The sequence below is a fragment of the Scyliorhinus canicula genome, chromosome 3, assembly GCF_902713615.1.
Source record: "Scyliorhinus canicula chromosome 3, sScyCan1.1, whole genome shotgun sequence".
Classification (NCBI taxonomy): Eukaryota; Metazoa; Chordata; class Chondrichthyes; order Carcharhiniformes; family Scyliorhinidae; genus Scyliorhinus; species Scyliorhinus canicula.
Window position 1 is genome coordinate 70672553 of NC_052148.1, and position 23840 is coordinate 70696392.

At 43.1% G+C, this 23840-nt stretch overlaps 2 protein-coding genes across 2 annotated transcripts in view; one reads left to right on the plus strand and one right to left on the minus strand.

Annotated features, from left to right (window-relative positions):
- kiaa1328 (KIAA1328 ortholog) overlaps nucleotides 1-12490 on the minus strand; it is a 248031-nt gene extending 235541 nt beyond the window's left edge. The window contains 1 exon segment of the mRNA XM_038790679.1: nucleotides 12455-12490. Within this exon segment, the coding sequence (XP_038646607.1) occupies nucleotides 12455-12475 (21 nt within the window). The 5' untranslated portion in view covers nucleotides 12476-12490.
- A 224-nt stretch (nucleotides 12491-12714) lies between these two features.
- tpgs2 (tubulin polyglutamylase complex subunit 2) overlaps nucleotides 12715-23840 on the plus strand; it is a 47038-nt gene continuing 35912 nt past the window's right edge. Inside the window, exons 1-3 of the mRNA XM_038790678.1 lie at nucleotides 12715-12970; nucleotides 17850-17929; nucleotides 23469-23556. Coding sequence (XP_038646606.1) covers nucleotides 12898-12970; nucleotides 17850-17929; nucleotides 23469-23556 — 241 coding nt within the window. The 5' untranslated portion in view covers nucleotides 12715-12897. The remainder of the gene's footprint in view (nucleotides 12971-17849; nucleotides 17930-23468; nucleotides 23557-23840) is intronic.

Genomic DNA, 23840 nt, shown 5'->3' on the forward strand with positions numbered 1-23840 from the left:
GACAGCAGGGACATTGAAAAGAGCGCGAGAGGTAAGACAGCTGGGACATTGAAAAGAGCGCGAGAGGAGAGACAGCAGGGACATTGAAAAGAGCGAGAGAGGTAAGACAGCTGGGACATTGAAAAGAGCGCGAGAGGAGAGACAGCAGGGACATTGAAAACAGCGCGAGAGGTAAGACAGCTGGGACATTGAAAAGAGTGCGAGAGGAGAGACAGCAGGGACATTGAAAAGAGCGAGAGAGGTAAGACAGCTGGGACATTGAAAAGAGCGCGAGAGGAGAGACAGCAGGGACATTGAAAAGAGCGCGAGAGGAGAGACAGTAGGGACATTGAAAAGAGCGCGAGAGGAGAGACAGCAGGGACATTGAAAACAGCGCGAGAGGTAAGACAGCTGGGACATTGAAAAGAGCGCGAGAGGTAAGACAGCTGGGACATTGAAAAGAGCGCGAGAGGAGAGACACCCGCCCTCCTCCTCTAACCTAATAATAAGACCCATTGGTGTGAGCAGGTAAGTGCTATATTATATTATTATTTTTTTTATTTTTTATTTTTTATTTGTTTTATATTTGTTTACCAGAACTTGGTTGAAATTAAGTGGTATGGCAGGGAAGGTAGTGCAATGTTCCTCCTGCAGGATGTTTGAGGTGAGGGATGCCGTTAGTGTCCCTGCTGATTTTACCTGCAGGAAGTGCAGCCAGCTCCAGCTCCTACAAGACCGAGTTATGGTACTGGAGCTGGAGTTGGATGAACTTCGGATCATTCGGGAGGCAGAGGTGGTCATAGATAGGAGCTTCAGGGAAGTAGTTACACCAAAGACTGGAGATAGATGGGTAACTGTAAGAGGGACTGGGAAGAAGCAGTCAGTGCAGGGACCCCCTGCGGTCGTTCCCCTGAGTAACAAGTATACCGTTTTGGATACTTGTGGGGGGGACGACTTACCAGGGGTAAGCCATGGGGTGCAGGTCTCTAGCACGGAGTCTGTCCCTGTTGCTCAGAAGGGAAGGGGGGAGAGGAGCAGAGCATTAGTAATTGGGGACTCAATAGTCAGGGGCACAGATAGGAGATTTTGTGGGAGCGAGAGAGACTCACGTTTGGTATGTTGCCTCCCAGGTGCAAGGGTAAGTGATGTCTCGGATCGTGTTTTTCGGGTCCTCAAGGGGGAGGGGGAGCAGCCCCAAGTCGTAGTCCACATTGGCACTAACGACATAGGTAGGAAAGGGGACAAGGATGTCAGGCAGGCCTTTAGGGAGCTAGGATGGAAGCTCAGAGCGAGAACAAACAGAGTTGTTATCTCTGGGTTGTTGCCCGTGCCACGTGATAGTGAGACAAGGAATAGGGAGAGAGAGCAATTAAACACGTGGCTACAGGGATGGTGCAGGCGGGAGGGATTCAGATTTCTGGATAACTGGGGCTCTTTCTGGGGAAGGTGGGACCTCTATAGACAGGATGGTCTACATCTGAACCTAAGGGGCACCAATATCCTGGGGGGGAGATTTGTTAGTACTCTTTGGGGGGGTTTAAACTAATTCAGCAGGGGCATGGGAACCTGGATTGTAGTTTTGGGGTGCGAGAGATTGAGAGTAGAGAGGTCAGGAGCACAGATTTGACTTCGCAGGAGGGTGCCAGTGTTCAGGTCAGTGGTTTGAAGTGTGTCTATTTCAATGCCAGGAGTATACGAAATAAGGTAGGGGAATTGGCAGCATGGGTTGGTACCTGGGACTTCGATGTTGTGGCCATTTCAGAGACATGGATAGAGCAGGGACAGGAATGGTTGTTGCAGGTTCCGGGGTTTAGGTGTTTTAGTAAAGTCAGAGAAGGGGGCAAAAGAGGGGGAGGTGTGGCGCTGCTAGTCAAGGACAGTATTACGGTGGCAGAAAGGATGCAAGATGGGGACTCTTCTTCCGAGGTAGTATGGGCTGAGGTTAGAAACAGGAAAGGAGAGGTCACCCTGCTGGGAGTTTTCTATAGGCCACCTAATAGTTCTAGAGATGTAGAGGAAAGGATGGCGAAGATGATTCTGGAAAAGAGCGAAAGTAACAGGGTAGTTGTTATGGGAGACTTTAACTTTCCTAATATTGACTGGAAAAGATATAGTTCGAGTACATTGGATGGGTCGTTCTTTGTACAATGTGTGCAGGAGGGTTTTCTGACACAATATGTTGACAGGCCAACAAGAGGTGAGGCCACTTTGGATTTGGTTTTGGGTAATGAACCAGGCCAGGTGTTAGATCTGGAGGTAGGTGAACACTTTGGAGACAGTGACCACAATTCGGTGACCTTTACATTAGTGATGGAAAGGGATAAGTATACCCCGCAGGGCAAGAGTTATAGCTGGGGGAAGGGCAATTATGATGCCATTAGACATGAATTAGGATGTGTAGGTTGGAGAAGTAGGCTGCAAGGGTTGGGCACACTGGATATGTGGAGCTTGTTCAAGGAACAGCTATTGCGTGTTCTTGATCAGTACGTACCAGTCAGACAGGGAGGAAAGGGTAGAGCGAGGGAACCGTGGTTTACCAAAGAAGTGGAATCTCTTGTTAAGAGGAAAAAGGAGGCCTATGTGAAGATGAGGCGTGAAGTTTCAGTTGGGGCGCTTAATAGTTACAGGGAAGCGAGGAAGGATCTAAAGAGAGAGCTAAGACGAGCAAGGAGGGGACACGAGAAGTCTTTGGCAGGTAGGATCAAGGAAAACCCAAAAGCTTTCTATAGGTATGTCAGGAATAAAAGAATGACTAGGGTAAGAGTAGGGCCAGTCAAGGACAGTGGTGGGAAGTTGTGTGTGGAGGCTGAGGAGATAAGCAAGATACTAAATGAATACTTTTTGTCAGTATTCACTCAGGAAAAAGATAATATTGTGGAGGAGAATGCTGAGACCCAGGCTATTAGAATAGATGGCATTGAGGTGCGTAGGGAAGAAGTGTTGGCAATTCTGGACAAGGTGAAAATAGATAAGTCCCCGGGGCCTGATGGGATTTATCCTAGGATTCTCTGGGAAGCCAGGGAAGAGATTGCTGAGCCTTTGGCTTTGATTTTTAGGTCATCATTGGCTACAGGAATAGTGCCAGAGGACTGGAGGATAGCAAATGTGGTCCCTTTGTTCAAGAAGGGGAGTAGAGATAACCCCGGTAACTATAGGCCGGTGAGCCTAACGTCTGTGGTGGGTAAAGTCTTGGAGAGGATTATAAAAGATACGATTTATAATCATCTAGATAGGAATAATATGATTAGGGATAGTCAGCATGGTTTTGTGAAGGGTAGGTCATGCCTCACAAACCTTATCGAGTTCTTTGAGAAGGTGACTGAACAGGTGGACGAGGGTAAAGCAGTTGATGTGGTGTATATGGATTTCAGTAAAGCGTTTGATAAGGTTCCCCACTAGTCGGCTATTGCAGAAAATACGGAGGCTGGGGATTGAGGGTGATTTAGAGATGTGGATCAGAAATTGGCTAGTTGAAAGAAGACAGAGAGTGGTGGTTGATGGGAAATGTTCAGAATGGAGTTCAGTTACGAGTGGCGTACCACAAGGATCTGTTCTGGGGCCGTTGCTGTTTGTCATTTTTATAAATGACCTAGAGGAGGGCGCAGAAGGATGGGTAAGTAAATTTGCAGACGACACTAAAGTCGGTGGAGTTGTAGACAGTGCGGAAGGATGTTGCAGGTTACAGAGGGACATAGATAAGCTGCAAAGCTGGGCTGAGAGGTGGCAAATGGAGTTTAATGTGGAGAAGTGTGAGGTGATTCACTTTGGAAAGAATAACAGGAATGCGGAATATTTGGCTAATGGTAAAATTCTTGGTAGTGTGGATGAGCAGAGGGATCTCGGTGTCCATGTACATAGATCCCTGAAAGTTGCCACCCAGGTTGAGAGGGTTGTGAAGAAGGCCTATGGTGTCATGGCCTTTATTGGTAGAGGGATTGAGTTCCGGAGCCATGAGGTCATGTTGCAGTTGTACAAAACTCTAGTACGGCCGCATTTGGAGTATTGCGTACAGTTCTGGTCGCCTCATTATAGGAAGGACGTGGATGCTTTGGAACGGGTACAGAGGAGATTTACCAGGATGTTGCCTGGTATGGAGGGAAAATCTTATGAGGAAAGGCTGATGGACTTGAGGTTGTTTTCGTTAGAGAGAAGAAGGTTAAGAGGTGACCTAATAGAGGCATACAAAATGATCAGAGGGTTAGATAGGGTGGACAGCGAGAGCCTTCTCCCGCGGATGGAGGTGGCTAGCACGAGGGGACATAGCCTTAAACTGAGGGGTAATAGATATAGGACAGAGGTCAGAGGTGGGTTTTTTACGCAAAGAGTGGTGAGGCCGTGGAATGCCCTACCTGCAACAGTAGTGAACTCGCCAACATTGAGGGCATTTAAAAGTTTATTGGATAAGCATATGGATGATAAGGGCATAGTGTAGGTTAGATGGCCTTTCGTTTTTTTTTTCCATGTCGGTGCAACATTGAGGGCCGAAGGGCCTGTACTGCGCTGTATCGTTCTATGTTCTATGTTCTATGAAAGAGGGTTCCCGGGGGGATAAATAATTAGAGAAAGTGTTTAACCTTAAATCAGATGATCATACCCCAGTTATTGGGAAAGAGATGATATCGTTAACGGGAACAGTGAACAGTGATAGTTTTTTGCTTGATTAGAGAGAAAAAGATAGCAGTTGAGTGGTTTAAGTGTTTTATTTTATCGTTAAGCATTGTTTAACTGGTCATTGCAAGCTATATTTCTTGTATGATGTTAAAGTGAGTTTAAGACTACGTTAGTAATAAAGTATGTTTTAATATTCCCTATTACTATTTGTGCATGAAATCACACCTTGAGTGAAGTATCCTTGATTCATACATAGTCTTACAAACTAAATTTAATTTGGGGGTTCTGTCTGGTATCCTCGCAACTGTTACGGTCTGGTCCGGGATCGGAATAATAGTTTGTACGGGCTGTATTCTGTACTAACGAGGACCAGGGAAGAAGGGCCCTACAGTAATGAATATTATTCCATTTAAATTGGTTGGGCAGCACGGTAGCACAGTGGTTGGTACAGTTGCTTCACAGCTCCAGGGTCCCAGGTTTGATTCCCGGCTTGGGTCACTGTCCATGTGGTGTCTGCACGTTCTCCCGTGTCTGCGTGGGTTTCCTCCGGGTGTTCCGGTTTCCTCCCACAGTCCAAAGATGTGCAGGTTAGATGGATTGGCTATGTTAAATTTCCCTTAGTGTCCAAAAAAAGGTGAGGTGGGATCAGGGTGGTTACTGGGATAGGGTGGAGATGTGAGCTTGGGTAGGGTGCTCTTTCCAAGGGCCAGTGCAGACTCGATGGGCCGAATGACCTCCTTCTGCACTGTAAATTCTATGATTCTTCCAAAAGGTTTAATTTAAAGGGGTAAGTCATGGCAGGAGAGCACAAAGCCCCAGTATGCTCCTCCTGCTCTATGTGGGATGCAGGGAACATTTCCAGGATGTGGGGCCAGGATTTGTGCAGTAAATGTCTCCAGCTGCAGCTCCTGGAAACTCAGATTTCAGAGCTGGAGTAGCGGCTGAAAACACTATGTAGCATCTGAGAAGTAGAGATTATAGTGGTTTGCACATATAGACAGGTAGTCACACCGTAGGCCAAGACTCCACAGGCAGGAAGGGAATGGTTGACCACCAAACCGAGCAACAGGATTAGGTAGGCAGTGCAGGATTCACCTGTGGCTGTTACCTACAAAACAGATATACCACTTTGGATACCTTTGGGGGGAATGGCCTCTCAGGGGAAAGCTGCAACTACAAAATTGTTGCACCACAGTTGGCATTGCCTCACAGGGGAGGAGTAAAAATTGTGGAAATGCAATAGTTCGAGGGATTCAATTTCAAGGGGATAGATAGTTTCTTCCTGTGGCCACAACAAGACTCTAGAATGGTATGCCGTCTCCTTAGTGCTAGGGCCAATGGTGTCTCAGAACAGCTAAAGGACATTCTGTAGGAGGAACGTTAACAGCTGTGGTTTGGTACACACAGGCTAAAAAAAAGGATGAGGGCCTAAAAGAATGTAGGGTGTTAGGAAGTTGAAAAGTAGGACCTTAAATGTAGTGATCTCAGGATTATTACCAGTGCCACATGCTAGTAAGATCAGAAAGAGGATAATATATCAGATGAATGCATGGCTTAAGATATGATGGGAGGGGAAGGGTTTCAGCTTCTTAGGAAATTGGGACCGGTTCTGTGGAAGGTGGGATCAGTACAAACTGGATGGGTTACACCTGGGCAGGACCAGGACTGACGTCCTACAGGAAGTATTTGCTAGAGTGGTTGGGAAGGGTTTAAGCTAAAAATGGCAGGGGGTTGGGAGCCTGTGCAAGGAGTCAGCTGAGGGGGAAATACAGACAAGAACAAAAGACAAAGAGAAATAAGAAAAGTAATAGGCAGAGAAATCAAGGGTCAGAATCATACAGGGCCAAAGTGAAAAATAATGGGAACAGTGCAAGGAATGTTTAAAAAAAACATGCCTTCAGGCTTTATAGCTTAATGCACAGAGCATTCGCATCAAAGTGGATGGATTAATCGCCCAAATAGACGTAAAGGGTATGATATAGTCGGATAATGGACACATGGCTGCAGGTGTCCAGGGATGGGAACTGAACACCGAGGGGTATTCAGTATTCAGGAAGGACAGACAAAAAATAGAAAAGGCTGTGTGGTTACATTACTGGTTAAAGAGGAAATTAACACAAGAGTGAGAAAACATATTTGCTCCAATGATGTGGAATCTATACAATAATATTAACCTTTTATTGTCACAAGTGTGAAGTTACTGTGAAAAGCCCCTAGTCACCACATTCCAGCACCTGTTCGGGTAAGCTGGTACAGGAATTGAACCCGCGCTGGTGTTTGCAGTTTTCGTCTCCTTATCAGAGGAGGGATATTGTTGCTATTGAGGGAATGCAGTAAATGTTTACCTGACTGATTCCTGGGATGGCAGGACTGGCGAATGAAGAGAGATTGAGTCAGTACAGATTATATTCACAGGAGTTTAGAAGAAAGAAAGGGGATTGTATAGAACATTGTAACAGGACTAGACAGGATAGATGCCGGAAGGATGTTCCCAAGTGGCAGGGAGTCCAGAACCAGTGGTCACAGTTAAGGATACAGGGTAAACTATTTAGGACTCAGAGCAGAACTTTCTTCACCCAGAGAGTGATGAGCATGTGGAATTCACTACCACAGAAGGCTAAAAACCCATATGATTTCAAGGAGTCAGATATAGCTTGTGGCACAAAAAGGATCAAAGAATGTGGAGGGAAAATAGTAACATATTCTGAGTTGGATGATCAACCATGATGATAATGAATGGCGGAGCAGGTTCAAAAGGCCGAATGGCCTCCGAATGGCCTACTCCTGCTTCTATTTTCTATTGTGAGGAGTGTTAGAAATTGTCATATTTTATCATTGTTGCAGTATTTGTATTAAAACCTGGGTTAAAATGTGTACAGACAATATGACTGCTAGAGCAGTGATTAAGGTGTCTTAAAAGTGAGGTAATAATTGATTTGCAGGTGAAGTGTTCTATCAGATCTTGAGAACCATTTACTTGTTTACAAATAGCCATCTAATGGAACATTGTTTAAGTTTAAGACCCCTGGGGTGTAGATAATTTAGGAGAGATATTGTGATATTGTGTTTGTCCCTGGCTAAACAAGTTAAGAGACATCTTGTAAGAAGAGACAAAATAATACAGAATGTTTTGGGTACACATGATGCGGGTAATGGGAGGAGTCAGGTCTGTCTGAAGAGTCTGTAGGTCCTGGAACTCAGTTTGGTCCTGAAAGGTTCTCTCTCCAGAGACTCTACACAAAGAAAAGCAAGTAAACCCCTGTTGGTTAACATGGTGGTATTTAATATATACAGTAGTCCCCCTTTATAACGCGGGTGTTGGGGTCCAAGACAGCCACCCCCGTTGCATCCGGGCCGCGGACATCCACGATGTAATTAAAACAAGCACTGCTGCATTTTTAACAACTTAAAAGTTGGATTGGAGGGAGAGAGCAGCCGGCAGTGTCAATTTCAGCGGCCGGCTGATTGTTTCAGTGAGAGAGCAGCTTCCCTCTCCGGATCAAAGTGAGCCAGCCGCTGAAATTGACACTGCCGGCTGCTCTCTCCCTCCAATCCAACTTTTAAGTTTTAATGTTTCTGATTGGAGGGAGAGAGCAGCCGGCAGTGTCAATTTCAGCGGCCGGCTCACTTTGATCCGGAGAGGGAAGCTGACAGTTGGGGTCCATAAGCCCCCCCGCCGTATATCACGAACCGCGGTATTGCGGAGCGCGGTATAACGGGGGACTACTGTATTCATAGAATCATATAATTTACAGTGCTGAAGGAGGCCATTCGGCCCATCAAGTATGCACCAGCCCTTGGAAAGAGCACCATACTCAAGCCCACATCTCCAACCTAGGAGTCTGCACATCCTCCCCGTGTGCGCATGGGTTTCCTCCGGGTGCTCCGGTTTCCTCCCACAGTCCAAAGATGTGCAGGTTAGGTGGATTGGCCATGATAAATTGCCCTTGGTGTCCAAAATTGCCCTTAGTGTTGGATGGGGTTACTGGGTTATGGGGATAGGGTGGAGGTGGAGGTGATCTTTCCAAGAGCCAAAGATGTGCAGGTTAGATGGATTGGCTATGTTAAATTTCCCTTAGTGTCCCAAAAAAAGGTGAGGTGGGATCAGGGTGGTTACTGGGATAGGGTGGAGATGTGAGCTTGGGTAGGGTGCTCTTTCCAAGAGCCGGTGCAGACTCGATGGGCCGAATGGCCTCCTTCTGCACTGTAAATTCTATGAAAACCTATCCCTGTAAACCAGTAACTTGCTTAATTGGAATATAGTGCAGATTTAGGAAATAAGTTAAGGTTTTGTATTTTACTTAAGAACTGTTGCCTGTAAAGCTATTTCTTTGTTGCTAAGGCGATTATTTAAGAAATTAAAGTTTCTTCTAATATCAAAGATACCAGTGGGTCAGTGTTAATACTCCTGTTATGCAGCAACATTTCCTCACAGCTTCACAAATAGAAAATAGTTGGGTTCACGTTCGGGATCCTAACACTACACATGGCAACTATGTCTAAAACTGCATTTTTTTCTCAATTGGAGGCAAAGAATTGAAGTTTTCTTTCTGTTGAAGGAAATACAGCACCCAGAGGTTTTCTGTATCAATATCTAGACGATTGCAAGGAACACTGTCAATTTTGAAATATATTTCTATGTATAAAGAATAGAAAACAAAGCGAATAAATCCTGCATAAAAATTATAGAATTAAAATACTTTAAGAACTGCATGTTTGTGTTTCATAGAATCATAGAATGGATGTCGTACAGGGGGCCGATTTGATCAATTATGTCCATGCCAGCTCTCTCCTCGAGCAACTCACCTAGTCTCTGTAGTTCTGCAATATTTTGCTCTTCAGAAAATTAATAATTTCTCTTTTGAGGGCCTCAACTGAATCTACCTCCACTTCTTCCATTTTCCATCTTTCAAATTCCAGTATTAAGATTCAGTGGAATTTCACTTTACAGAGAGACAGCCTGCCTTAAAGAGCAGGCTGACTACACCATGTAGATAAATTGGCGGCCATCCTTCAAAATGCTATAGACTTTAGAATGTGCCTGCATAGTGGAAGGTGGAAAATTCTTTTTTATAAATTTAGAGTGCCCAATTCATTTTTCCCAATTAAGGGGCAATTTAGCATGGCCAATCCACCTGCCTTGCACATCTTTTGGGTTGTGGGGGTGAAACGCATGCAAACACAGAGAGAATGTGCAAACTCCACACAGACAGTGGTCCAGAGCCGGGATTGAACCTGGGACCTCGGCGCTGTGAGGAAGCTGTGCCAACCACTGTGCCACCTTGCTGCCCATTGAATGTGGCAAATGTAATCCCATTATTTAACAAAGGAGGGATACAGAAATGGGGAACTATTAACCTATCAGCCAGACATTAGTAGCAGGGAAAATGTTAGAATCTATAATAAAAGGATGCGGTGGAACACTTAGAAAACAAATGTACGATTGCCCCAGCAGAGTCAACAAAGATTTATGAAAGAGAAATCACGTTTAACAATTCTGTTGGAGTCTTTTGAAGCAAAATAGATAAGAGGAAACCAGTGGATATTTAGATTTTCAGAAAGCTTTTGATAAGACCCCACACAAGAAGGCAGCTCACCACCATTTTCTCAAGGGTAATCAGGATGGGCCTAGCCAGTGAAGCCCACATCCTGTAAAAATGTTTTTTTTTAAATAAATCACCCAAGAAAAAGCTAGAATTTCAAGAGCTTTTTTGATCATATTTTGTACCCTACCACTGCATTTCAATGCTCTGTGTACATAGATCACTAAATCTCTTTGAACCTCTGCCATACCCAGTTTTTCACCATTTAAAACGTGCTTGGATTTATCCTTTTTCTGATAGATATTAGATCATCTCACACTTAACTGAAATCCATCTGCCACAGCTCTGCTCACTCACTGATATCTTGCAATGATTTAAGCTCCCCTGGCAGCAAGAGGCACAGTGGTTAGCATTGTTACCTATGGCGCTGAGGACCCGGGTTCGAATCCCGTCCATGTTGAGATTGCACATTTGTCTCGTGTCTGCATGGGTTTCACCCCCACAACCCAAAGATATGCAGGGTAGGTGGATTGGCCAAGCTAAATTGCCCCTTAACTGAAAACAAATTGGGTACTCTAAATTTAAAAATGATTTAAGCTCCCCTGAATATTATTTACGATGTAACCAATCTTTATGTTATCAGGCAACTGGCATATATGGTTCTTTGAGTTATTCATTTCGTAAATAATTGAGGCCTCATCACAAATCCTAGCAAAACACCACGAGTCATTTCTAGCTCATATTTCCACAGTACATTCTGCCAAAGTATTTGAGATTACTCTCTCCAAAAAGTATTTATTCCAAACATCTAAAATGCTTCTCATCTCCAGCATACACATCAGGACTTAACGAGGAAGGGTTGGACAGGCTGGGCTTATACCCATTGGAGTTTCTCAGGGGATCATGAATGTCCGGAACGTTCTTCCTCAAAAGGCAGTGGAATAAGGGACAGGTGGGAATGTGGAGTTGAGGTTACAATCAGATCAGCCATGACCTTATTTACCGGCAGAGTAGGCTGAAGGGGTCGAAGTGGACTCCTGCTCCTAATTCATATATTCGTATCATAAGTGCACTGAACTATAATTAAGAAAATTTGACAAACCAGGACCCACTCTTCCACATTATCAATCAGACAAGTTTATTTATAAAGGCAAGTTTATTTATAATGTCCTAACTCATATACATAACCTACTATCATCAAAATTAAGCATCATACTACCAAGCAGTGATCCAAATCATTGATATAGTGAAAAACAACAATCTCAGCACAGGTTCCTGATGGACCAAACCATTCATTTATTATCCACTACTTCTTATCCACCTCCTACAGCCCTTCAACTCAAGATTTTTTTCAGAAATTATGATACACAACTCGCAGACATCTATTAATTCCTTTTAATAACAGCACCATAAATAACTTCAAACTATAACTTATGTAATTTTCAAGTTCCAGCTTATTTTTCTTTATAAACAAAGTCAGAACTCACTTGTGTCAGCCTATATGCTAACAGTTACTCCTTTTAAGCATTTAAGTAGGAAGTTCAGAAATCATGATATATATGCAAGTTTTTAATTTTACTGCAACCAATTAGATAGATGCAAAAGTGATAAACCTTTGGGTAATTATTCACATCCCAACTTCAACTATGGGCTAACTTAATGGAACGAATAAAACACAGGCGGCCAGCAGAGTACAGTACATGCCATGACCTTAGTAACGTCACTGTACAACTTCTTACTGTACTATTAAAACTTGGGGGCGAGTGTTACTGTTACAAGTCTATTTTCACAAGTGTTTTTCTGAACTCGGTCATTTTGACTAGAGCAAGAAGGTAATTGAAAACACAACGTAAAACTGTTGTATCAAGCATCGCAATGTATAAATTTATTACCGAAAATAAAATCTTATTTATGGACAATTTCATCCGGTGAGTTCTAAGCAAAACCATCACCAATCTGGAAATACTGACGAAAGTTGACATTTACTTTTGAATCAAAATGTGGAGATGCCGGCGTTGGACTGGGGTGAGCACAGTAAGAAGTCTAACAACACCAGGTTAAAATCCAACATGTTTGTTTCAAAACACTAGCTTTCGGAGCACTGCTCCTTCCTCAAGTGAATGTTTAATGAGTTTTTAATCAAAGACACAGATTGATAAGCAATATAATTGCTAGGTGTTAGCCACAAAGACTAAATTTCAAAAGCCGATATAAAATCCTTCGGTCTTCCAAGTATTAATAAACAGCCAGCCTTAAAATGCGACATGATGTTAAAGAACATAGAAAAGGATACGATCTTTGCTCCAGAAAACTTCACTCACCAAATTGCCGGCCTTCGCCATCTTAAACAACCGCCACTCCCATCGTGCACCCTGTCCGCCCGGTACTCCCAATGACGTCACCGAGCCAAGCCCTCCCTTTGCTCCGCCCCTGCACTGTGCCCCGCCCCCCTCAGGCACGCCACCAGTGTCTCCTCTGCCCTCTGCCACGCCCCCTGCCATCTCCGCGTCCGTAACCCCGCCCCCCTTTTGCCTCCGCCCTCCCTTCGTGCCCCTCTCCTGGCGGCCCCGCCACCTGACGGGGAGAAACTACAGCACCCAGGGGGCTTTGCGTTTGACGCATTCACTGCGTCGAGGGCGAGAGGCGACAAGGAGACGTGGAAAGGTCGATCCTTCATGCGGCGAATAATATATATTTAAGGCGTTGATGTGTGTATACACAGTGGAGTAGTTTTGTCCAGGTTGTCGGAGAGGTCTGGGACAAGATGGACGATGGTAAAACGGAGAATATGAAGGACTTGGTAGACCGGCTGACTTTAGGTGTAACCAGGATATTGGGTGAGTGAGGGCAGTTACCGTTACCATGGGAATTAGCAGGTGAAGCCGGGCTTTACCTGGGTGCGAGGCGGGAAGAAGCTCAGCTCACATGATCAGAAATAGGAACAAGTTTGGAAAATTATGGTGGTGTTCAAAGAGGAGAGACATGACAATGACATTTATGATGATCGATTGTAGACTCATGTAAATGTTAGTTAGATTTAACCTGGTCGTTTCGATGTATTTAAGTATGGCTTGACAAAAAGAAAAAATATACATTTGGGAACATCAACATTAAACCTGTAATTCGTTTGTTTGATCTTCTGCAGCCATTTAATGAACGTACGTGTCCAACTTTTCTTGTAATAAAAAGTGGTTAACAAGCTACAACTGACAACTGTCTGTTTTGGTAATTGAGCCACATATAAATCAATCCAGAGAAACAGAACTGCTGTAATACACAGCAGACGTTTAAGCACTCCTTTAATGGGGACGTTTTTTTCAGCTAAATTTTGTTTGCTGTGTCTGTTCAATCTCTGATATCGTGATTAGATTGAGTAAAGCTAGTACTGTGTATCTGTAAACATATATATAATGCCTTCCTCACAGTAAAATGTTCCATTGCATTAAGCACCCTCTCCCCACTAAATCAAGTTTCTTGCAATATACAATCGGAAACCTGTGAATTATTCATAAGCATTAAAAGCCAAATGTCATTGTAAGTTCCATACAAGCCAACAGGGTACTTGGTAAAGTTTCACTCCATATTCTTTCACTCGGGATTTTCACAGGATGCACACAATGAGTACAGGCAATGACCTCACGAATTTGAAAGATTCAACAGATTTTCCTTAAATTAATCCTTAAGGCATGATGTGGAGATGCCGGCGTTGGACTGGGTGGGCACAGTCTTACAACACCAGGTTAAAGTCCAACAGGTTTATTTGAAATCACAAGCTTTTGGTGCATAGCTCTTTCATCAGGTGAGTGCTCTCTGATGAAGGAGCTATGCTCCAAAAGCTCGTGATTTCAAATAAACCTGTTGGACTTTAACCTGGTGTTGTAAGACTTCTTACTACTTACTGTAATTGTTACTACTTACTGTAATCCTCAAGGGGCATGGAAATTAACTTTTGTGGAAGATTGTTCCAGTCTATAATTGTACTTGGCAGGAGGAGTTTGCAAAGGAAGCACATTGGGGTATAAACAGTTGGTGCTGTCGGTTACACACTCTTCAAGCTCGATCTTAATGTACTGCATAGAAATATTTAAGGCAGGTCTCTGCTTTAAGGCAGCCTTGCTCAATAATTAACCAACCAATAGGAAAATGCAAATGGAGTACATCTATCAAGTATCACCAACCGCAATAAATTAAATTTCATATAGTTATACAATACCTTTACATAATAAAATCGGAGGTCTTGTGGCACTGTGTTGCACCATAACCATTGGACGCCAAGACTTGTTGGCCACAGAAGGAGTGTTCATAATATAGTTCAATGTGCTGCTGATTAGTTCGGTAATCCTTCCACCACCCATACCATCATTCCCCAAAGGGAAAAACAGTGTGAGTGAAGAGGCACAAAAAAGTCTTGTGGTGCTTTGCAGGAGCATAATAACAGAAAATATGATTCTGAGAGCTCCATTCGGATATGTTAGATCAGATGACCAAAAGCTGAGTCAGAGAGGTCTTTTTATAAGGAGTACCTTAAAAGAGAGTTGGAGAGGGGATTCAAGATCATAAAGCCTAGGCAGCTGAAGGGATGGCCATCAATGGAAGGGGGATTAAAATTGGGGATGCTCAAGAGTCTTGAATTAGATGAGTGCAGATATTTCAACCCAAAATATGTATATAAGAACATAAGAACTAGGAGCAGGAGTAGGCCATCTGGCCCCTCGAGCCTGCTCCGCCATTCAATTAGATCATGGCTGATCTTTTGTGGACTCAGCTCCACTTTCCGGCCCGAACACCATAACCCTTAATCCCTTTATTCTTCAAAAAACTATCTATCTTTACCTTAAAAACATATAATGAAGGAGCCTCAACTGCTTCACTGGGCAAGGAATTCCATAGATTCACAACCCTTTGAGTGAAGAAGTTCCTCCTAAACTCAGTCCTAAATCTACTTCCCCTTATTTTGAGGCTATGCCCCCTAGTTCTGCTGTCACCCGCCAGTGGAAACAACCTGCCCGCATCTATCCTATCTATTCCCTTCATAATTTTAAATGTTTCTATAAGATCCCCCCCCATCCTTCTAAATTCCAACGAGTACAGTCCCAGTCTACTCAACCTCTCCTCATAATCCAACCCCTTCAGCTCTGGGATTAACCTAGTGAATCTCCTCTGCACACCCTCCAGCGCCAGTACGTCCTTTCTCAAGTAAGGAGACCAAAACTGAACACAATACTCCAGGTGTGGCCGCACTAACACCTTATACAATTGCAACATAACCTCCCTAGTCTTAAACTCCATCCCTCTAGCAATGAAGGACAAAATTCCATTTGCCTTCTTAATCACCTGTTGCACTTGTAAACCAACCTTCTGTGACTCATGCACTAGTACACCCAAGTCTCTCTGAACAGCGGCATGCTTTAATATTTTATCGTTTAAATAATAATCCCGTTTGCTGTTATTCCTACCAAAATGGATAACCTCACATTTGTCAACATTGTATTCCATCTGCCAGACCCGAGCCCATTCACTTAACCTATCCAAATCCCTCTGCAGACTTCCAGTATCCTCTGCACTTTTCGCTTTACCACTCATTTTAGTGTCATCTGCAAACTTGGACACATTGCCCTTGGTCCCCAACTCCAAATCATCAATGTAAATTGTGAACAATTGTGGGCCCAACACGGATCCCTGAGGGACACCACTAGCTACTGATTGCCAACCAGAGAAACACTCATTTATCCCAACTCTTTGCTTTCTATTAATTAACCAATCCTCTATCCATGCTACTACTTTACCCTTAATGCCATGCATCTTTATCTTATGCAGCAACCTTTTGTGTGGCACCTTGTCAAAGGCTTTCTGGAAATCCAGATATACCACATCCATCGGCTCCCCGTTATCTACTGCACTGGTAATGTTCTCAAAAAATTCCACTAAATTAGTTAGGCACGACCTGCCTTTTACGAACCCATGCTGCGTCTGCCCAATGGGACAATTTCTATCCAGGTGCCTCGCAATTTCTTCCTTGATGATAGATTCCAGCATCTTCCCTATTACCGAAGTTAAACTCACTGGCCTATAATTTCCTGCTTTCTGCCTACCTCCTTTTTTAAACAGTGGCGTCACGTTTGCTAATTTCCAATCCACCGGGACCACCCCAGAGTCTAGTGAATTTCGGTAAATTATCACTAGTGCATCTGCAATTTCCCTAGCCATCTCTTTTAGCACTCTGGGATGCATTCCATCAGGGCCAAGAGACTTGTCTACCTTTAGCCCCATTAGCTTGCCCATCACTCCCTCCTTAGTGATAACAATCCTCTCAAGGTCCTCACCTGTCATAGCCTCATTTCTATCAGTCGCTGGCATGTTATTTGTGTCTTCCACTGTGAAGACCGACCCAAAAAACCTGTTCAGTTCCTCAGCCATTTCCTCATTTCCCATTATTAAAACTCCCTTCTCATCCTCTAAAGGACCAATATTTACCTTAGCCACTCTTTTTTGTCTTATATATTTGTAAAAACTTTTACTGTCTGTTTTTATATTCTGAGCAAGTTTACTCTCATACTCTATCTTACTCTTCTTTATAGCTTTTTAGTAGCTTTCTGTTGCCCCTTAAAGATTTCCCAGTCCTCTAATCTCCCAGCAATCTTTGCCACTTTATATGCTTTTTCCTTCAATTTGATACTCTCCCTTATTTCCTTAGATATCCACGGTCGATTTTCCCTCTTTCTTCCGTCCTTCCTTTTTGTTGGTATAAACCTTTGCTGAGCACTGTGAAAAATCGCTTGGAAGGTTCTCCACTGTTCCTCAACTGTTCCACCATAAAGTCTTAGCTCCCAGTCTACCTTAGCTAGTTCTTCTCTCATCCCCTTGTAATCTCCTTTGTTTAAACACAAAACACTAGTATTTGATTTTACTTTCTCACCCTCCATCTGTATTTTAAATTCCACCATATTGTGATCGCTCCTTCCGAGAGGATCCCTAACTATGAGATCATGAATCAATCCTGTCTCATTACACAGGACAAGATCTAGGACCGCTTGTTCCCTCGTAGGTTCCATTACATACTGTTCTAGGAAACTATCGCGGATACATTCTATAAACTCCTCCTCACGGTTGCCTTGACCGACCTGGTTAAACCAATCGACATGTAGATTAAAATCCCCCATGATAACTGCTGTACCATTTCTACATGCATCAGTTATTTCTTTGTTTATTGCCTGCCCCACCATCTCGTTACTATTTGGTGGCCGATAGACTACTCCTATCAGTGACTTTTTCGCCTTACTATTCCTGATTTCCACCCAAATGGATTCAACCTTATCCTCCATAGCACCGATGTCATCCCTTACTATGCCCCGCTATCGTTACTTTTGGACAGAAGCACCACTGAAATGCCTATTCCCGGTATGTTTTGCTGTTTACAATGGCACCAGTGTCAGGTGAAAGGACATTGACCTGAAACATTGACTATTTCTCTCTCCACACATTTTGCCCAATCTGCTCTGCCCATGTTCTACTGCATTTGCAACATTTTCTGGGTTTTTTTTTTGGAACATCACAATGTCCTTAATTTTGAATTAATTAAGTAATGGGTAAATTTGGTGAGAAGGTCTAAAACTAAATAAATCAATTTAAATGATAACAGTTGCAGTTAACAAAACGATTGAAGTGTGGTAATAAAGGTGTCTACAACCCCACTTACCGAGACTTCTAACATTTTAGAAAGTCGACCTGGTGTGACAGAAGTTCGATATGTGGAAAAGGAACCAGCAGAGCGTCATATGATTATCTCATGGGAGCAGGTGAGCAATCTGACCTTTTTATGATCTGTACACTTAACTTTTGATTTGCTTCTCAGAAAGGATTATTTTAGATAATGTTTTGGAGCTCCTATACATTGTTCCTGTCAATCAAAGCATTGGTTTGATGTCATCTGTCAATGACATTTACACTTACTAACCATAGAATAAAGTTGATCTTTAATTGTAACTTAACAGCACACTAAACCTCACATCAAAAGTGCATAATAACTAAAAAAAGGTCATAACGTTGACAAATGTAACGTTCATGCACTTAATTGTATTAATGGTTGTGTAACCTGTCTTTTCTTTATCACTTTTGACAAAGCTGTTGTAACTGTCATCAATATAATATTCTACATTGTGTATATAGCAGTATTCTCTACAATGTAGATAGTACTGCACAACTTCATATATTAAGAAGCTATTGCTTTTCTTTGTTAATGGTTGCCGTATTGGATCCTTTTAGTTGTGGCTTCTCAAAAGTACTGACCTGCAGAGAAGTCCGTCATAGGAGGCCAAATTATTATCATAGTCTTTGTTATAGAAATACTTTCATCCACTTAAATCAGACGAAATAGGGGCAGATCATACGATAAGTTGAACCTGCTTCGCTGTTCAATATGGTCTTCGTTAATCATCAGCATAAAACACAATTTTCCTGCAATCCCATATCCCTTGATTCCCAGAGAGATCAAAAATCTGTCCCATTCAGTCTTAAATGTATTCCATAATGAAGCATCCAGAACTTTCTGGGGTTTAGAATGACTAAGATTCACAGTTCTTTTTTTGAGTGAAGAAATTCCTTCTCGTCCCTCTGGGAATTTCCTGCAATTTCTGTTTTAACTTTTGATTATGTTCATGGTCATTTACAAAACTGCTGTTGGTAAGGGAAAATAAGTCCCAGACAGAATATACTCATTTAACTGTCTCTGGATAATTCTTCACAATTTATTTTCTCTCCCACACCCAGCATCATCTCGGAACAATATAAACCAAAAAAAGGAAAAAAATGTTTTTCATTTATAAAGCGCTTTTCACGACGAGCAGGCGTCAAAGCATTTTACAGCCAATGAATAACGTTTTGTAGTCGTTATTTTGTACAAAACCATTCCCATTTGAATGTTTTATGAAGAAATCTTTGATACAAAAGTAGAATCTGACACACAAGGAAGTATTAGACTAAGTGACCAAACATTTTCTCAGTGGTATGTTTTAAGGGCAGTCTGAAGGAAATACAGAGAGCTGGAGAGGCAGAGTGGTTTAGAAAGAGTATTCCTGACCTTCACTTACTGAAACAAAGACCATCAAGGTGACCTGATCAAAACCGGGGACATGCAAGAGACCAAAATTGATCAAAAAGATTGAGAAAGTTACAGTGATGTCACCATAGGGTAGTATGTAAGTGAAAAGTAAAAAGCCATGGATAAATTCTTAGACGACCCTAGAGTTACATGATGTGAGAATGATCAAATAGGCCATTGCAGTTGTTTTCTGGTTACAGCTGGATGGAATTGGCAACTTCAGTCTCACAATGGAGGAGAAGAATTGTAGGAGGATGGTGTGGTCAATGTTTTTTCTTTAATTCATCCATGGGATGTGTCACTGGCAAGACCAACACTTATTGTCTTTTGAGAGCTGATGATGAGGGAACTTTTTGAATCGCTGCAGTCCCTGTCATGTAGGTAGACCCAGGATATGGTTTTGAAAAGAGTTCTAGATTTTTGACTCAGCAACAGTGAACAAATGGCGATATAGTTTCGAGCCAGAATATTTTGTGGCTTGAAGGGAAACTTGCTGGTTTTGGTATTCCCATGCATCTGCTGTCCTTGCCTTTCTACATAGATGTTGTGGGTTTGGAAGGTGCTGTCGAAAGAGGCTCAGTGAGTTGCTGCTGTGAATTTTATAGATGGTACACATTTGAGCCACTATGCAATGGTGACCATAAAATCATGGAATGGCTACTGAGGGAGGGAATGTTTAAATGGGTTGATGGGTTTCTTTGTCCTGGGTGGTGTCAAGTTTTTTGACTAAGTCTACGGATACAGATAAATCATTTCGGACTGAGATGAGGAGAAATTTCTTTACCGAGAGAGTGGTGAGCCTGCGTAAGTTGCTACTATGGACAACAATTGAGGCTTGAGGCTAAATCATTGTATGTTTTCAAGAAGGAGTTAAATATAGCTCTTGGGGTGAAAGGGGTCAAAGGATATGGGGGGAAAGCTGAGTTGGATAATCATAATGAATGGCAGGACAGGCTCAGAAGGGCCAAATGGCCTATTCCTATTTTTTCTATGTTTCTTGAATGTTGTTAGAGTTACACTCAATTCAGGCAAGTGGAGAGTATTCTATCACACTCCTGACTTGTGTCTTATAGGTGATGGCCAGGCTTTGGGGAGTCAGGAAGTGAGTTATTCGCTGCAGATTCCCAGCCTCTGATCTGCTGTTACAACCAAGGTATTTATATAACTGGACCATAAGTTTCTCGTCAATGGTAACCCCCCGCCAAGGATGTTGTTGGTTTATGGAATTGTGTTAAAGGCAGCAGACAGGTTGAGATAGATGAGTAGTGATAGTTTCAATGTTGTGGAAACCTGATTGGAGGGTTTAAGCGTGGAGTTGCAGAAAATATGGGCACAGATTTGGAAGGTTGACAACTCATTCAAGGACTTTGAAAAGGAAAAGAAGTTTGATTTTGTTCTGGTAATTTACAAGGGCAGAGGGTGAAGCATTGGTTTTCTGAGGAGAGGAGTGTGGGACAGTACCCACGAAGAACGACTCAATTCAGTGGGACTATGGTTGGCATAGCAGAGGGCTAAATAGCTGGCTTTTAAAGCAGACCAAGGCAGGCCAGCAGCACGGTTCAATTCCCATACCAGCCTCCCTGAACAGGCGCCAGAATGTGGCGACTAGGGGCTTTACACAGCAACTTCATTTGAAGCCTACTTGTGACAATAAGCGATTTTCATTTCATTTCATAACAGGATATTGGCGTTGTGGACAGGGTGAGTTCAAAGAGAGCATGCAGGGAGACAAGAGAGAAAGTAAATAACGGTTCAGGAACTTTAGTGATAGCTTGGCCTGGTGAACTATGAAGAGAGTAAAGTGGCAGAAGTATATAAATGGATGGTTTCAATCTTAGTAACTCCTAAGAAGTCCATGGGTTCCTCACACTTGGAGATAAATGAAGACGTGGTTTTAAGAAGACAGTTTGTATTGGTGAAGATAAATCGTGGATGATCCCTTGTGTTCAAGGATGATCCTAAGTTATTGTGTTTTGACAGAGGCGGGGAGGACCCAATAGTATTTATGTAATCCAGCTCGATCCAGCATGAAATGATTTATCTAATTGTCCACCATAAACATTTAATGCCTTTGATTCAAGGGAATTGAGATGTCTGGGGCCATTGCATTCCAGATGGAACAATCAAGGTGAGAGAGAATAATAGTTTAGTGGGGGCAAGGGAATCACAGGTGGAGTTGAGGGTATGATTGAGCAGGCTGGCAGCTCTACAAATGTTCTGATGCATGGAGGGCCAAGCCCACCTGAGTTATGCCAAGCCACTGCATATACTATCAATGCTTTCAAAGCCCCATTTTACTAAACTCTGTCAAGCATGCCATCATTCCGTGTGGCATACTGTATTTCCTCTTCGTTAAAAAGAACAAAATATTTTTAAAAGAACATTAATTTGCAAAAGCAATAAAGCAGAGTTTTTGCCTTTTTGGTCCTAACATAATACATGGCACATATATTATGATATAGTACTATGATATAGTACTTTATTTGAAAAAGAATAACTAATGTAATCATTTGTATGCCCTGTTTTATGGGCATAGATGTGGGAAATTGATGAGAATCAGCCTACTCCTAATCACACTGAGAGTGGGAGAACACACTTATGGGCGCGATTCTCCGCTCCCCACGCGGCCTGGTAGAATCGCGGGAGGGCTCCCCAACATTTTTTACGCCCCCTGGTGCCCCCCCCCCCCCCCCCCCCCCCCCCCCCCGTTTGGGGCATCTAGGGGCCCGATTGGGACGGGAGCACCACGACTGTGCTCGGGAGGGGACAGGCCCGCGGTGCCCACCGATCGTCGGGCCAGCGGCCAAAACGGACCCACTCTTTCCCCTCCGCCGCCCGGCAAGATCAAGCCGCCACGCCTTGCAGGGCGGCTGAGGAGAAAGACGGCCACCGCGCATGCGCGGGTTCATGCCGTCTGCGCGATGAAGTAATCCGCGCATGCGCGGGTTGGACCCGGCAACCCACGCATGCACAGATGACTTCACATTCTCGGCGTGACGGAGGCCCGCTCCTAGTCCCCGGGTGGGGGTGAATTATGTGCGGGGAGTGGGCTCCGAGGCCGTCGTGAACCTCGTCCGAGTTCACAACAGCCTTCACGAATTCGGCCCCCTGCGGAGAATTCGCCCTATGTGTCTGAGCTGCCTGGCCCATTGGTTTACAGTTTTCAGAAAAATGAGAGTTATCACAGAAATTGGTCCTGTGTAGCAATCGTAGAATGTAATTCAATAAAACAGACTAATTTGGTAATCCTGTAACCACTGGAATAGCACAAGAGTGATAAAACTGTTGTAGTTTATATATTTGGATGTGTTACATAAAGATTTTTGTGAAGGTTTTTGTTGGTGATCTTCATTGCTGAATGTTGATAAAGGAGCCTTTGGGATTGTGGGTGTGAAATGGATGAGAGTCCAGATTGGGACATGGAAGTGGGTCCCCCAATCACTGCCTGGCATACTGTCTAGTTACATGGTGTCCAGAATGCCCACTCTTGTTCTGTCATCCCAGCTCCCTCCTCGCCAAGTTTGCCACCTCTGCTTTCTTCATTCCTTTTCCTGGTCTCGCTACAGAGTTTGAGGCGATGAAAGAACTATCCCGTATGTGGGCCATCTAGTCGTTTTTCTTCATTGATCATTTAGCAAAACTGGCAAAAAAAAAAACCTTCCCAGAACCCAGCACAGAGCTCCCACCTTTTCTGTCTAAGAAGTTACTGAAAAGCACCTTGCCTTCTTTAATTAGCATAGATTTGGGTTCCAAGTTGCAGCTGCACACCTGACCTTTGGTGAGTGATGTATAAGTTTGTCGGCTGGACTTTAATCAACAACATTTTCAGTCCTGGCATTGCATCAGCTGGTTTGGGCTCTGTGATACCAGGATAGCATTGATTCAAGCTATTGTAGTGCATGTAGGCAATGCACCAGCATGTTCCCTACTTCTGCCCTTAGATGGTGCAGGAAGCAGCTGGCAGCATGCCCGCACATGGTAAGTGATACAATGGCTCTATGGCTACAAGAGCTCTGATGCTATGTGAACCAGATTTGTGCCACATATCCCTCCAACTTATCATGGGAGCAACAGGAGAACTGCTTGTTGAGTTTTTATAAGTGGCATTTAATCTATCCCTGCCAGCAACTTAAATGGTCCAATATATTCTATAACTACTTCAGATGAAAAGCTTGGTTTAGAACTGTTTTGTTTTATTTAAACCTGAACCTGAAATATTTGGCTGTTTATGCTTGCAGAAAAATTGCTGTTTGCTTCCAGAGGATCTACGGAATTTTTACCAAATGACTGATGGTTTTTTGATGACCTGGAGTATAAAATTTGATGGTAAGAAAGTTGCGCTTCTGTTGTGCACCTATATGGTCAAATTCTTATGTTTATACTAGTCAGTTTCCCATCACATTGCACATGTAGTATTGTCAGGTGAGGTATTCGGGAAAAGCAGAGTTAGGTGGGATTATTCTACCTGGGCAGACAAAAATAATTAAGTTTGCTTTTTAATGTCATTTTTAATATACTTATTGTTATATATCTATTAGAAATTCTAGTGGCCACATTCACAATGGAATTTTAAAAATATATTTTATTCAAGGGATTTTCATATAAACAAA